Raw genomic sequence first — 16,717 nt, forward strand, 5'->3', positions numbered from 1 at the left:
TCAAATCTATCAAGCAATCTGCACTGCAGCACAAAACTTCAAATTGTATCAATGATGTACCATCAACCATGTGAAACACTCCACCATCAGTTAGTCTTTATGTTTTTTGTACAAGCTAAAATTATTTAGGCTACTTAAGCACAGTCACAAGATATGACACAAAGCACACCACATTAACACAAGAAAAGGTGGGTTAGTGGCGCCATCTAGTGGTCACTTTACAATAGTACTCATGTTAAAATCTCTGATCACACACAACCATTGACTGTAAAATTAACTCTATGTACACAACTCATTTTCTGAGGCCCCTACCACACTTTGAAATAAAAGATTCCCATTGGAATCTGTGGGCCTTCTCCGCCTTTGTACCCAAGAACAACCACCTATCATCTTAGCACTGACTGAATATAGTTTCTTGCACCAATGTTGACACTGAATCCAGACCTGGTGGTCTTGTGGTTTGTGAGACACTAAACTGTACGCCTCTTAATTCAAGACCAAGGTAAACACCGGACCTCCGAAGTGCCCTTGAGCAAATGCAGTAAAACCAATAGCCTGGGGGTCTGTTCTGTAGGCGGTCATGTGCTCTGAAAAAAGCTCTAAGCTTATAATTAATTAATTAATTTCACAATTAAAGCCAATGAAAAAGCTTTCCGTGAGAAATAATAGGCCAAGTAAGTTTTTTTCTAACTTTAACGTAAAACAGAGACGTATATCTCTTGTTCCTAAAAAAAAAATGCATGTTATAAGAAAAATCTAATTATGCAATCAAACTATTCAGGGTAAATGCCGTGTGCAGAAAACAAGTTTGAAAAGGTTCAGGCTCCAAGGAAGCAAACCAGGACTAAACCATTCATTTCGTCGCGGGGGTGACTGATTCATTCAAGATTCATCTCAAACTGTAATGATATTACGTTAGCAATATGCAATGCTTAACACTGACCACATAAACGAAATACAAACTTTATAAATGAAATATCAAAATGACCAGTCATTTGCCTCTACTGGGACATATTTTAATTTTTTACCCAGACTAATAACGTGGTCTGTTCCCTCTTCCATCCAGTTCTCTTTAGTGTTTGCCAATGTCGGAGGTGTAACTGGGGTCTGGCCCTGGACAAAGGTAAAAAAATACCCTACAATATTTGCCCCTTTGTAGTCGGATAGTCTCTGGGTTATTCGTCACGCTGTCGCCAGTTTGTATATTATGTTGCGGTGGACTGAAATCCCCCAGACTTTCGTGGAGGATGGGGCGGTATTGAGATGCTAGCAAGAGGGGTGCTCGGCCGATCAGCCATGATGAGCGTTAACCGGCTAAACTAGCGTTACTGGAGGTGGCTATATAGTGTATATTCATCAGAAGAAACCACAGAGACATTTTCATGACAGCATGCATGCTTGCCAATTCTGTTGGTTTGTTTTTAGGAGCTGACATTTACAAAGTAAATATCGTTTTCGCGTTGGCAACGTTAGCTTCCTGCTAAGCTGGACACAGTCGAAGCTGCAATGTAGGTTCGGGGGTTGCAGACAACCCTGTAGCTCTGTCAGTCAACCCTAACGTAACAACACCTCCATACTCAAGTGACTGTGTAGGACAACTATGCTTTCTGTTTGCTATGTATGTTAGTGTGAGAGAGAAAAGAAAAGCAAGAAAGATTGTGACCCCGAGAACCTCAGGGGAACGCAAGATGCAACGAATATTTAAACAGGTTGCGTGCGATGAATTAAGGTCACAGATCCGAGTAAAAATAGCATTTTTTTTGTGGTTACAATCTATAACACTTGTTTTATAAACATGCCTCTGCTCTATTGTTTACACCAGTCCAACCATGGCCGTCAACTGTAAACAGTGGACTTGGGTAACTCACCTGTAATCATGAATTCAGGGTGAAGCCCATGAAAACCGTTTCAAATCTGAAAACTGTCTCCATGTGACATCGAACATCTGTCTTCACTTAAACGATTTAATAAAGACGAAGAAGATATAGTTTTTTTGTGACTTAATTTAACAATTTAAAAGTGCCAGGTTCAAAGCCATCATTTCATAGTGTCCAAGTGCGAGGCACTGTATTTCTCCACACTCCAGGGGTTAAGTTTTGTGGCTGACCCTGTGCTCTGACCTCGGTGGGGATGTGAAAATAATTCCCCTCACTTCCCTCCAGTGCCTGCCACATATTAATGTGAACCAGTAGTGGAGCCATATTGGCAAGATGTTGTGATACAGTTTGTACTTTTTTTTTTTTTATTTATTACATTTTACAAACTATCTTCGTATTTTGTTGATGAAAAACACATGGTAGCATATAATGTTACTTATGCTGCATAGCCACAGGCCGTGACCTGTGTGTAATTGCATTCACCAAAACGTTGCATGCATGCATAAAAAGATAAATAAGACAATGTGTGTTTTGTTAAATTGTACCGGATTGTTGGACCCTCTCTTCATCTTAACCCGTGTCTACTTGATGTAGCTTTAGTCTCAAATGAAATGTGATTGAACGTCCATTGTCTTGTTCAGGCCGCTATCACAGGATTCTCTCCTTTTTCCGGAGAGCTTAGCAGCAGTAACATGAGCAAAGCTCCTTCAAATAAAGGTTCATTGTCTGGGTGTATTAGCTGCCAGTGGATCAGAATGTGAGATAGCCCTAGGGCTGCTCAGTTTGAAGTCTGTTCTCCAGGCTTTGCCCACAGAAATCTGTCAAATGACAGTGAGCAACTTCTAAATGTTGTTGTTGTTCAACTAAATCGTGCAACATCTGGTGTGGAACAATATAGAGCACACGTGTAGACAAATGCATGCTTAATGATGCATCCTTCATAATTGACATCTTTTTTTTTTTTTTTATCGAACAACTCCCAGCACTAGCTTTAGTCGAATGATTTGATTACAGTATGATTAGCATGTTTCTAAAGAAAACGTAAAAGTTGTTAATTGTTATCTGTATTTCAGGAATAGAGCATGGCTCAAGTGAAAGTACAGACCTCAGCACCCCTGGCTGGTCCTGGCCTCTCCCCCGGAGTTCCCCCGACGGCCATGGCCAGCCCAGGATCCCTGGGTCTGCAGCCCTCCGTCAACGGCACAGGCCCGGCCCCCACACCCGCCTGCCCTGCTCCTGCAGTCGGATATGGGGACGCCCCTGTGTCTGCTACATCGCCAGGTAGAACAGCGACAGAATAGTTCATTACTCATGACCATTAGTTTATTTCTAATAAATAATGAGCTATTTACATCTTATTAGCATTTTTTTATTTTTAATTGCCACGGGCGATTCCACATTTCTGACATATAAATGCTGCACAAGATGTATGCTACAATCTATGAATATCCCATTTCAGTCATGTCATGTGTCACTATCAAATAAATATAATATTCTATCAACACATGTATTCTGCTCTATTTTAGGCCCGCCCCAGGAGAACATGGCAAACCCTAAAGAGAAAACTCCAATGTGTTTGGTGAATGAGTTAGCCCGTTTCAATAGGATCCAACCACAGTACAAGCTCCTCAATGAGAGAGGCCCTGCACATGCTAAGGTAAGAAATGGTGATGCCACACACAGTTAGGATTATGTTCAGTTTTATTTTTTAAATGATAGTTTTTAAAGACTTGAGGAAGAAACTTAAGGTGGCCAAACAGGCATACAGACAGCGTCTGGAGGAGAGCTATAAAGCTAACAACCCCAAAGGACTCTGGGACAGTATGAAGAATCATACTGTCCCAGAGGCCCTTGGGGTTGTTAGTCTATCTGGTGTTCAAAAATGAACTAAATAACTTCTTCTCTCGTTTTGAATCTGCCTATAACCCTAAGAAATGTGAAGACCTGCTCCAGAGCATCTCACCCTCAGGCTAGAACAGTGCTCTGGTTCTAAAGTCATTTGCCAGGGAATTAGCCCCTGTCGGGCAAACTATCTTTCAAATGTCTGTTGACACTCACACCATGCCATTAGCATGGAAGACATCAAACATTAAACCTCTTCCTAAAAAACAATGACCTGAAGAGTTTAATGATTTTAGACCAATAGGGCTTACTTCTCTTGTTATTAAATCATTAGAAAACGATATGATTCAGCATCTCAGCAAATCAAATCAGTACAGCACAAGACCCCTTTCAGTTTGCCTAGAAGCAAGGTTGCAGTACAAAAGACGCAGTTGTCACATTTAATTTTTTTATTTAACCTTTATTTATCCAGGTAAGTCAATTGAGAACAAATTCTCATTTGCAACGACGACCTGTCACATTCACACAGTTACACATTCATACCTGGAAGCTGCCCAGTACAACCACAGTCTGATGTGCTGGCCACTGAGCAGCTCCACTGGAGCGGTTGGGGTTAACAGCCTTGCTCAAGGGCACCTCAGTGGTGGTAATGAGGGAGGGACAAGCGCTGCTCTTTCACTTTCCCCACCCACACTGTTGCACCTCATCACCAAACACCTGGACAAACCTAAAATATACGCCAGAGATCTTTTTCCTGGACTTTTCATCTGCATTTAACACAATCCAGCCTGATATACTCCTGTTACAAATGATCAAGTTAAAGTTCAACCTAAACCTCCTTCACTGGTATAACTCCTTTCTTACAAACAGGGTACAGTTGGTTAAGGTTAATAATACACTTTCCTCTCTATTAGAACAAACATTGGCGCACCTCAGGGCTGTATCTCACCCATATTGTTTACATTGTATACTGCAGTATGTACCACCAGTGTGCCCAACTAGTTTCTTTTGAAATACTCTGATGATTCTGTGTCCTTGTTATCGTTGGCCTTTTTCTGGAATGTCAGGTGCTCCCCGTGACAATTCATAATGCAGAAATTAAACAAGTATCATGATAGATCACAATCTATCATGGACAACTCACATAGAGCATATTTGTAAAAAGATATAGCAGCGCCTTTACTTTCTCCGTAGGCTTAGCTCCTTTGGAACCAGCTGCCAGATTATCTCTCTGTTTTTTATTCAGAGTGTCATGCTGTACTGCAGCACAGCCTGGATCTGCAAAACTTAAAATTAAATTATATAATCAAGTCAAAGTTAGTGCTAGGATCATTGGTCAACCTGTGGCATACAACTTTCAAACAAACCACAAGAAAAACATGCTCTGGCTTGCTAACGTAATTTCTTTTTAAATAATTAATTATTATTGTTATTAACAGCATCCCTTCTGACTACATACCAACTTTTGCCTTTTAACAGGCAATTAAAGTGCTCATATTATGCTTTTTGGCTTTTCCCCTTTCCTTTATTGTGTTATATATCTTTTTTGTGCACGTTATAGGTTTATAAAGTGAAAAAGGCCAAAGTCCACCCCAAAGGGACTTACCATCTCCAACAGAAAACACTGTTCACAAACTGCTCCAAACAGCTCTATTGTAGTCCAGCCTTTACTTCCGTGACAAACGTGCGTCACTTTGTAACACACGTTATAATGCTCGCCTAGCTGCTAGCATGGCATGCCCTCATGCTCTGCTTCTGCTGTCAGAAAATATATATTTTTTTTTTGAAGACTCAGTTAAGGCAGCATGCGCGTGTTGTTAAGGCGGGCCGCCTAAACTGCAAAGTGCTGCGGGAAACACTGCGATCCGATACCACTGTGTCATATATTTTATTATGTTTTAACAACTGTATACTACTATCCCTGTATGGATGTGATATTATTTCTATCTTTGTTGTCAGTCTGGCTCAGGTTAAACTCTTTGTGAAGATGTGTAGATTTTCTTTAGGGCTTTATTACGTGGTATTGGATCGGTGCATAAACTCCAGTACTTCCCGATACCAGCGTTTTAGGCAGTATCGGAGCATCTGTACGTATTAATGGCATTTCCTCCTGTAATGATCTTTTTCATAAATTAATATTGGTCATGCAGAATACAGTTCCTAGCATAGTAATTTCTCTCCCTCTGGGTGTCACTGTTCCAGATCTTTACAGTGCAGCTGACTCTTGGGGAGCAGCTGTGGGAGGCCGAGGGCACCAGCATTAAAAAGGCCCAGCACTCCACAGCCTCCAAAGCGCTGGATGAGAGTGTCCTTCCCAGGCCAGCGCCCCGCTCCCCTAAAGTGGACATAAACAGCAACCCAGGTATTGCAACCACAACAAAATCTCATTGTACTAAAAATGTGTCTGTGAAGGATTACATTTAAACCCACTTTGTGTTACGTCCGGAATAGCTGATAGCATACGTGTACAAAATAGATATTAAGTGAGGAAGAATGAATTGGTAAAAGCTACAAAGCAAGTTAATGGTTGTCATCAGGAAGTGTAATTTCCCAACAGAAATATTTGGAGTAAACTGCAACAGCCCAGAGACTAATTCATGTCTAATTCATGTCTAATTAATGTTTAATACTTTTAAGATATAATGACTTTGTCAGTGCAGATAACAGAGCAGCAGATAACAGGTGCTGGCTGCAGCAGCCAGACAAAGTAAAGATGGGACAATGACCTGTCAGATTAAGAAGTCAACCTCTTAGCTTCTCATTAGAGTTGTAAATGGTGAGCTTAATTTTTCAGAGCAAGACAGCTGGTTGCAGCTGAAATTTTCTCTCGAGCTAAACTTCTTTACACACTCAAAAAGTTAATCTCAAGCATCACCACCGGTTCCCATTTTTAGGGCCAGACTATGTTTGGTTGTAATTTGTTCATCAGGACATTTAGCTAATATTTTCACCCCTCTAACTGCTAGAAAAAAATGTGCGTTGACTGTGTTTACATCTCACTAACAATATTCCAAATTAAACATAGAGCATACCTTTTTTAAGTAGTGTCAACTAAATATGTGAGAGTGGAGATAGTGGTAAAATAATAATAATAATAATTATTATTATTATTATTATTATTATTAATTAAACTATGGAATGGCACATTAGTTGTCACTCACTGTGTGTTTGCATAACTGAAAGCTGAGAACGTGTCAGAAACCGCTATACAATATGCCAGGGAAGGTATAGAGTGGTAGGAAGGACATCTTTTTCTTTCTTCTCCTCCTTATGAAGTGAAGTGGCAGAGGTAGTTCAGATTGTTGCTGCTTTGGTCGTTGGTCGTGCTATTAATCCATGGACATGGGTCCAGAAAATCCCAGCTAGCCTGGAGCTCGTGAGACGGATATTAATTGCAGCATGTTGCTCTAGTTAACAATGACATCTTAAACCAAGACAACATGCTCAATGAGGTTTTAAGTATCCAACACAGAATGCAACATTTTTTGTGTAGTTACAATGCTTTATTCTCCTTTGTATCATGTAACTATTCAATAAAGTAGCTGATGCAGGGAGTTGTGAGAGAAAAAAACTAAAGATGTAAAATGCTGTTGTGGATGGTTAAAACTGTTTTCATTGCAATGCTGTGTTGTGGTTTGAAAACTATTTGTTGTTCATTTATTTCTGCATTTATACCACTACCAGTGATTAACTCCATATTTAATGAAATCTAAACAGTTCCTTTAAGGTTGCATTAGCGCCCTCTACTGTTCATGTTTTTCTAGAGCCAAGTGTGGTGAAATGAGGTATATCCATTTAGAGGGAGATGGGGGGGGCCTCAAAAGTCACGTCAGAAAGCAGCATTTTGCTTTGGGACGTCACTGATTTCCATGTGTCATCATAAAGAGGGCTGAGGTTAAGGGTGAAGGGGAAGGAACGTGGTGAAGCATTTGTGTCACAGCATTTGTGTTTCAGTATTTTAGATTTTTACCTGCAGGAGTTTGGCTTCCAGGTGTAGCTCTCAAGCCACTGGATATATTAAATAACTCATAATGTTCAGAACTAATTCCATACAGACCTTTGAGTCCAGGCTTATGTTTTATCTCTGGCCAAAATAATACCACAAGCCCCTCTTACCTCCCCTGCCTTCTGTGGCATTTTAGTAGTGAAAGACCTCATAGCCAGCTCTTAATGGGATTAAGACAGCCCAGTGATAGGTTATGCAACATCAGCTCTTGGGATTAGCAGTGCACGCATCATACACAGTCAGACAGGCAGGAAAGTTATACAGTTTTTAGGTAGCATACACACATCCTATTATTTTAACATGTTAATTAGAGTACAACTGTAAAAGGCAGTTGTTGCTCCTGTGTTATATTATAAAAACTGAATTTGGAGCTTCAGAGACAAATCTTTTCTGCAATTTTTTTTAAAGTTTTATTTGCTGATGTCAGATAGAAATATTTTATACATTATTTTGAGAACGCTTTACGAATTATTATTGCCTTGGTTTGAATCTTTCGTATTTACTCTCAGGCAGTATAACACCCACAGTGGAGCTGAATGGTCTGGCCATGAAGAGAGGGGAGCCAGCTATCTATAGGCCTTTGGATCCCAAGCCCATGCCCAACTACAGAGCTAACTACAACTTCAGAGGGATGATCAACCAAAGGTGAGCTCCCAAAACTGAACTCACCCAGCTGCCTGAACTGTTGAACATTTCAGTTCAGTCCCAAAATGTAGTGACACTTTATGTCTTAACAATAGGGGTCAGGTATCATGATGAACTATTCCAAAGTGAAATCCAATCAAGTGTATTTTTGTTAACTCATTCTTAAAACTAGTCCCTGTCCTACATTTATTTGTGTGTGATTCCTGTAGCTACATGTAGCAATGACTGCAGGCTAAGGGTGTATGAAGCGGCACTTTCTGCCGTGAATAATCACAATTAAAGGGGTGATAGAATGATTATATAGGGTATTTCACACTGTTCCTTAAGGTCTCCTAATAGGGTATGTAACATTGGTTGGGCTGAAAATTGCCGAATGCTATTTTATGGGCCCTTAACTACCCTGTAAATATGGCCCTATTTGTAACATGAGCTTTTCTTCCAAATATGGTATGCTCATGAATATTTAGATGAGCTGCACGCTGATTGGTTTGAGCGAACCACATACAAACACATTGGAGACGAGACAGCAGGTGTCATTTCAGACACTGCAAAGTTATACATTGTTGGTGTACTATTTTGTTATTAAATTCACTTCTGATACTTTTTTATACGAGAAATCAACTATATAAAGCTCAAATATGGGCCGTTTTACGAAAATTGATGGCTAATTGCAAATTTGGTAAGACGTGTCGGACTTTAGCTAGGAGCTCCACACAGTCTGACGAGAAAGCGGCAACATCCACACCCAGTGAAAGTCACCGTTTCTCGGTTACTGGACTACCGGGGCTCCGCGGAGCTGGCTGGCTGCCAGCTGCCGGCATAACTAGAGTAGCTATATTTACAGTTTGAATTTCGTCATGCCACTTATATTACAGCTACCCCAAGGTCTTATAAAGCTAACAATTGTGTTTGATTTCAGTTTAAAGCATTTTTGTGAACCTGAGGGGTTTCATTAGCTGCTAGCTAGTCCCTTCAATCCTATGTGTACAGATCGCGGCTAGTTAGCTACACTTTCGGCATAACTAGAGTATATTTACAATTTGAATTTTGTCACGCAACTTATATTATAGTTACCCCAAGGTTTTATAAAGCTAACAATTGTGTCCGATTTCAATTTAATGCATTTTTGTAAATTTGAGAGGTCTCCTTAGGAGGAGCTGCTAGCTAGGCTATGTGTCCCATTTAATCCTATGGGAAAAGATCGTTGCTACACTTTCGGCATAACTATCGTATATTTACAGTTTGTATTTCGTCACGACATGCATATCACAGCTCCCTAAGGTCTTAACAAAGCTAACACTTTTGTCCGATTTCAATTGATTGCATTTTTGTGATTTTTAGAGGTCTTGTTAGGAGGAGGCAAGCTAGCTAGCTCTCATTGATAGAGCTCCATCCAGCTCACTCGCGGACAAGAGGCGTTTATTTCCCTGATCGTTTGTTTAAATAACTCAACACACATGCATTATAAGATTAATTAGAACCTGTGGTAAGAGATTGTGGGCGTACCAAGCTCGCTGACCGCGCCCTCACTCACACTGACCGGCCATTTAGCAGGAAGAGGGGAGCTGCAGGCCCTGGAGCTCTGTAAGGGCAGCAGCGTTTGGTAGTCCACTAACCCAGAGACGGTGACTTTGCTCGGGTATCGAGCACCGTGGGCTGCCAGCCGTGACGGAGCTCTATCTACTTCACAGCAGGCCGGTTTAGCCATCAATTTTCGTAAAACGGCACATATTTGACCTCTACATAGTTGATTTCTCGCATAAAAACGTCTCAGAAGTGAATTTAGTGGTAAAATAGCAGATTAACAATGTATACAATTTCTGAGATCTGCGCAACCTATTCAGAAGACTACCTGATCTCAGATCAGTGGTGTAGCCTATGTAAATGTTGGGGCGTGACAAAGATAGAGACTAGAGCCAAATAAGGAGGAGCCACTGAGTTGACGTCAACTCGGTGGTTCGTTGAGATTTGCCCGTTTTCAGAGGCAGTTTAAAATTGTGAGATTTGCAGAGGAAAGAGGTGTCAATAGGATTTTGAGGTTCTATGTATGTCCTATTTACCCACTAAACTGTCGTTATTAAACTATGACAAGATAAAATCGGTTTTGCATTCTATCACCCCTTTAAGGCTTCTCAACCAATAACTACACAATTGGACATGTTTCTGCCAGAATGTGATCATCTGCAACCAATATTACAGGATTACCTGGTATTACGGTAGCATGTAGCTACATGTAACAGTGTAGGTGATGTAAACACTGCAGTAACATGCCTAGAGCACATGACCATATAAAGAAATCTAGCACAAACTGACATCACTGTTCAGAATGGTTTGAAATCTGAGGTTTTTGCTCACAGGGATTACTTTTACATACGTTTACCTCATTATTTGAAGATTTGGCCTCATTTAATATGAACATCTGACGTAGGACAGAATATAAGGAAACGCATAATAAGTCCACTTTAAATTGAGCTTTAATATAACAAAACTTGGACTTCAGTTCTTTACATTCAGTCCAATGCTTTAGCAAAGTCGTCATAAACATAACGCCTGTACTATGTGACTACCTATATTGGAGTGCAACGCTGAAACTATAAATTAAGCTTTAGAGGGGACAGTCAGTTGTCTTGTTCACATTACTGCCACACACCACGTGGCTGTGTCTAATTATGGCTTTGTTTTCCCCATCCACATTTAAAAAAAGTCTAGTGCTTTTGAATTTATCCACTTTGGAAAAGCTTCATTTTTGGCTTCATTTGTGGAATGGATGGGTGGCTAAAACACAGGGGAAAATGTGAGCTTTGAGATTTATCTAACTTAGTGTGGACATGGCCTTGATATATTTTGGATGGCCTCAAACTGCATTTTCTCTTTGATCCCACTGGCTCAGATGTGTGGCAGACATGGCCCTCCACTCCATATGTTTTCTAAACTGATGAATGTGGTGCCCTCATGGGGTCCCTTTGCACTCAGTTTCTGTCAGCTTTCTTTCTTCTCTTCGTTTTCTTTTGCTTTACTGGAGCCATCCAGCCATTTCCAAAACTCCATAAAAATGCCACAGAGGTGCAATTAATGATTCCCTCTCCGTCAGTTAAGGAATGTTATTTAGAATGTGTTTGACTTGCCTCACAAGAAATCCAGGTACACTGTGATACTCTCGGTTAAGAAAGGGCAGGATGCCACTTTTTGAGTCTAGTAGTAGACAGCATCAAGAAATTCATCAACCAATGAGGGTAGCAAAAATGAGAAATTGGTACACCTGTGTTTAAAAAGCAAGGCACATGTGTTTTTTAAGAATGTCAGCTTGATGTAAATATTTTACTATAGTAGTTTATGGTGTTATTAATGTTCTAAATATTATGATATCATTTTAAATACAGAGGCAAAGTAGCATAAGTTGTGCATACAGTTTACAGAAGCTGAGTTATGTGGCTCCAGAACACACTCTGTTCCTGAGAACATGGCACATTTCATAAAGCCAGTGTGCAATTCTAGGTTTGTATGTGTGTCATTTCCAGGAGACATTATGATTCCCTCCAGATGGCAGTGTTTCCTTATTTTAAAAAAAATCCTGTAGCACTGCTTTTCTTAAAGTGATCAAGCACCCATTTTGTAACAGGCAAGGTAGGAATGTGGTGATTTGCTATAGGCTTTCAAGATTATAGATCTCTGGAGTGTAATCTGTAGTATTTATGTGCAAAAGCTTTGTTTATTAAAGCACAAAACACAGAAAATCCGTAACAGAGAAGCAAACATGTCTGTTTTGCTTGTTACATAAACTTTGGCTCATTAAAGTCCTATAGTAAGGTATTCTGATGCCAAATGTGTGGGATTTATTTTTCAAATGTGGATACGTTGCCAGAAGAAGTCAGTGATTCCGATGCAGTGTTGGGTAACTGAGTCTAGTCAGCAGACAGTTTTTGCATCTGGCTCACATCTTCTACTATTTGATCCATGCAGGAACAAACAGGGGTGAAAAATAAATGTCTGTGGGGTAGAGGAGTAAATCTGTTTTGCAGCATCTGTCCGTCAATGTCATATGTCACAGGGATGCGTTTCTAAGAGACAGGCTGTATCTGTTCCTCATGGTCTGTTTTGTTTTCTTATGCCGTTTTCTATGGAAGAGCGAGGGGTGAGGGGATGTGTGTGTCTGAAACATAGAGAAGGCGTAGGGGTATATATTATCCCAAGGTCACTTATGTTTTCATGAGGTCTCTTTCTTTCAGTGTAGCCAAGCCCTGGATTAATGAAAGCAAGACCTTCTGAATATGAATTCTCTTCATCAGATGACTGACTATGTGGTGGAGTGACAGGCCACATCCACAATCAGTCACCTTAATGATGCTGCAGGGAAGCGAAGGTTTCCATATGCCCATGTCCTTACCTATTATGATGAATAAGAGTGATCCCGAGTCATGTTGATGGAAAATCTTACCATTAAAAGGGCAGCCTGGCTCTGATCCATCAGCGCTCTAATCACCACCAAGACCAGTATTGATTCATTCAGAAAGTGCCCTGATGCGAAAATATGGCGATAATATGAATTGTGCATTTATCAGCGTCTTAATGAATCTTATTTATGGTGAAGGGCCTGTGCACGATTTCTTACCATCCAAGTCCACCTTTAAATCAGTGATTCATCTCTGTTATCCTGCAGTCCATAACCACACCATTGCGTTTGGTCATTATTGTTCATTCTCAAATACTGAACATGCGTGTTTTTCAGCTTTTTAAATCAGTGTCTGAGCTGCTGTGAAAAGTTATATGGCAATTCAGCCCAAATGATTCACATAAATGATTGAATCAGGAAAATATTTTTGTTATCAAGAAATGTGATTACATCAACCTTTTTGGTGGTCAATCCCTGACTACCGTGTTATCATTGGAACACCTGATTTCAATGACTCATACCGGGCTCCTCCAGTCTATCCACAGCACTCCCAGCTTTCCTCCTGCTGCTCTGATCCCAGGGGGGCGGGGCGCCTGCATCCTGCATTTGGTCAGAGTTGGAATTTGGATAGGACTTTCCCTGTTGGAGCAAAGCAGAGCAGTCGCCCACCTCCTCCCAGTCCTCATTTGGTTATGGCAGTAACATTATGACAGCTGGAAGAACAGTGGGCTGAATGACTGGGGGTGCTTTGCTCTGTGACATTTCCTTCTGTGATGATGATGATCAGATACAGAGCTGGTCATTACTGCTTTCTCTGTCGGAAACGGAGAGGAAGAGTGAGTCACCTGTGCTGCAGAAGATTCAGTACCTATAGTAATGTTGTATTGGCTTTCTGGAATTTTACACCAATAGGTGCGAAAATACGCCTCCTATTTTTTATTTTTATTTTTTTTTAAGTGCCGCTATTTAATATTTGTATATTAACGAAGGGCAAAAATACTACTTGTAGTTTTGATGTTTTGGCCAACATTTTAAAGGGCCTCAGTCAGTTAGTTTGTTTGTGTTATTGTTAGGGCTGGGTATCGTTCAAAAAATTCCGATACAGGTACCAATACCAATTCTGTGACTTCGATACCAGTTCCTAAATGATACTTTCGATACCAATTTTATAAAATCCATTTTAACAAAAACAAATTACAACATTATGGCACAAATCTTTTTATTTATTTTTCAGCTCCTACTACATGAGCCCCATCTCTGTGCGTAACATAGGGATTTTCCTGCATGTCTCTACGACATGTTACTTTAGACAGCCAATCACGGGCATTATTAGATCTTGGTAGAAGCATGCCGCATACTTATTAGCTCGCTGATGAGATTTACTCCTTAAGTATAGAAATTTGGTATTGAATAAAGAGGCATTTTTCGATACAAAATACTTTAGAGGCAATTTGGTCCGTGCCTAAATAGTATTGAATTCGGTACCCAACCCTAGTTATTGTGTGACTTTAGTGAATCCAAACCAACCCCTTTTAATACACAACACCACTTCAAAATATCTGAACTATCCCTAACTGCTTTGTTTCATTACTCTTAATAACTAGTTGTTTCAAGTGAAAAAGCAGATAAACCCACTGTACGCTACTTGCCCAGCAAACAGCCGACAGACGAAGTTAGCGACTAGCTGGTGAACATAGTGGAACGCTTAGCAGCTAAAGAGACAGAAATTTCCCCCATAGTTGGTGGGGACCAAAACAGAGTTCAAAGGAGAGTTAATATTAGACTTACTTACACCAGGTGGCCAAAGACAGGAAACCAAATATATGCTAATGTTCAGTGTCTGCTGAATGTGTAAATAGGAAACTGTTTGCTAACACATTGGCCGTATGAGTTTTATAAGGTTGTGTTTACAGTTTGTCCCCTTGCCCCCAAGTGGCCAAAAAAATGAATTAATGCAGATTTGAAATCAAAGAAAGAATCAATCATCTGTTAGGGCTAGGGTTTTTGGTTTGGTTTAGAATTTTTTTTAATTAAGCTTTTGCTTCATAAACACTCCCAAAACTCCCAAACACAGCCAAATTGTCTTTATAATCAGCAGATCCAATACTGATATATGTAGTATAGTGCTGATCTTGGCTTTTGATTAAGGCACATAACAGGTTACAATGCGTTATGCACCCTTTCTGCATTTCCACCCAGGATGCTGATGCATAGAAGCATCCTGGTACACATTTAAGTCTTTTGTATCCTTACACCACATGAACAGACATGTTCCGTCTGTATTCATTTTACAGTACAAGTGTACACTCAGGTGTTTGTATGAGTCTACTTTCTCAACCATAGTTGCTGTAATTCTGACATAGAGGACAGGACCCCTTTTTGGGGGGAACAGATTAAGTTTCTTTTTAAAGATTATTTTTTGGCCAATTTAGGCCTTTATTTATATAGGACAACTGAAGACATGAAAGTGGGGAGAGGGGGGGAATGACGTGCAGCAAAGGGCGGCAGGTTGGAGTCGAACCTGCGACCGTTGCGTCGAGGAGTAAACCTCTATATATGGGCGCCTGCTCTACCAGGTGAGCTAGCCATTCTTAAATTTAAACTATATCACGGTAACTAATCAATCCTGTGGTTGGATGTGTCAGAAGTGATGAGGAATACAGAAATATCACAAATCTATTACAAATGTATGCTTAGTTTACTTTGGTTTGAATAATACCAGCAGTACACACACTGTTGGACTATGCATAGATGCATTTACAGTGCCATATTACTGTTAGAGGATCTGTCTTTTTGCTTCATCATACTTTTCAATGCAGGGAAAGTCCAAACAAAGTTTATTCTGTTGAGTGATGCTGCACTTCTTTGGTGGTCCTACCACTTGAGAGCTCACAAAGAAATCTGAGCAACTGGCACTAAGACATCCACCATAGTGCCAGTTCTAAGCAGACTGCAGTATCCTGCCACAATGATTACATAAATTTCACACAAACACCAGTAATCATTAATGCTTGGAAAGACTGGTACCTCAGGTACATCAAGGCTGCTCTCCCACCCACTCTAGACCCTCACAAATACGCATACAGAACCCACCGGTTGACGGAAGACGCCATTTCCACTGCCCTCCACCCTGTACTGCTCCACCTGGAACGACGGGGAACATGCGCACGGCTGCTGTTTGTGGATTACAGCTCTGCCTTTAATACCATCATACCCAGCAGACTGTTTATCAAGATGTCTGACCTAGGCCTCCACCGTATCATCTGCCTATGGATACAGGACTTAACAAACCGACCACAGGAAAAAGCAGGTTGAACACCAGCCACTGTACGTAAAAGGAGATAGAGTGGAGAGAGCCTCTAGTTTTAGGTTCCTGGGCACTCACGTTTTGGAGGATCTCACATGGACAACAATCACAAACCCACTGGTTAAAAAAAGCACAACAGCGTTGCTCCATTAAGAGTGTCTTCAACTATGGGATACTCGTATGGTATGGCAACAGCTCTGCAGCTGAAACAAGGCTCTGCAAAGAGTCATTAAAACTGCAGAGAAAATCACCAGCACACATTTGCCTACTTTGAAAAACATCTATACCTCCCGAAGCCTGTGGAAGGCATTGATTATCATAAAGGACTCACATCACTCAGCACATGAACTGTTTGAACTTGTCCCCTCAGGGAAGAGATACAGGTCCATCGGCGCACGGACCACAACACTGATGAACAGTATTTATCCAAAAGCCATTACCACACTAAACTGCACTGAAATCGCACACCTTATAGACACAACCGTGCAACATTATTACATTTATTTATTTATTATTACAACTGGTGCAATACACAAAACTCTTTTACTCTTTTAACATGTTTGACACATATATTGACAATTGTGTATGTGAGTTGCATGTGTGTGAATGTTAGATGTTAGATAAAGATATATTTTTTAGCACCGTCTCAG

General features: G+C 40.5%; 1 protein-coding gene across 2 annotated transcripts in view; it reads left to right on the plus strand.

The window, feature by feature from the left end:
- The first annotated feature begins 893 nt into the window (after positions 1–893).
- stau2 (staufen double-stranded RNA binding protein 2) overlaps positions 894–16,717 on the plus strand; it is a 95,694-nt gene continuing 79,870 nt past the window's right edge. For both annotated transcript variants that reach the window (XM_031282003.2, XM_036000313.1), the window contains exons 1-5: positions 894–1,123; positions 2,951–3,158; positions 3,404–3,534; positions 5,922–6,081; positions 8,235–8,370. In XM_031282003.2, the coding sequence (XP_031137863.1) occupies positions 2,960–3,158; positions 3,404–3,534; positions 5,922–6,081; positions 8,235–8,370 (626 nt within the window). In that variant the 5' untranslated portion in view covers positions 894–1,123; positions 2,951–2,959. The remainder of the gene's footprint in view (positions 1,124–2,950; positions 3,159–3,403; positions 3,535–5,921; positions 6,082–8,234; positions 8,371–16,717) is intronic.

The sequence above is a fragment of the Sander lucioperca genome, chromosome 1 (assembly GCF_008315115.2).
Source record: "Sander lucioperca isolate FBNREF2018 chromosome 1, SLUC_FBN_1.2, whole genome shotgun sequence".
Lineage (NCBI taxonomy): Eukaryota > Metazoa > Chordata > Actinopteri > Perciformes > Percidae > Sander > Sander lucioperca.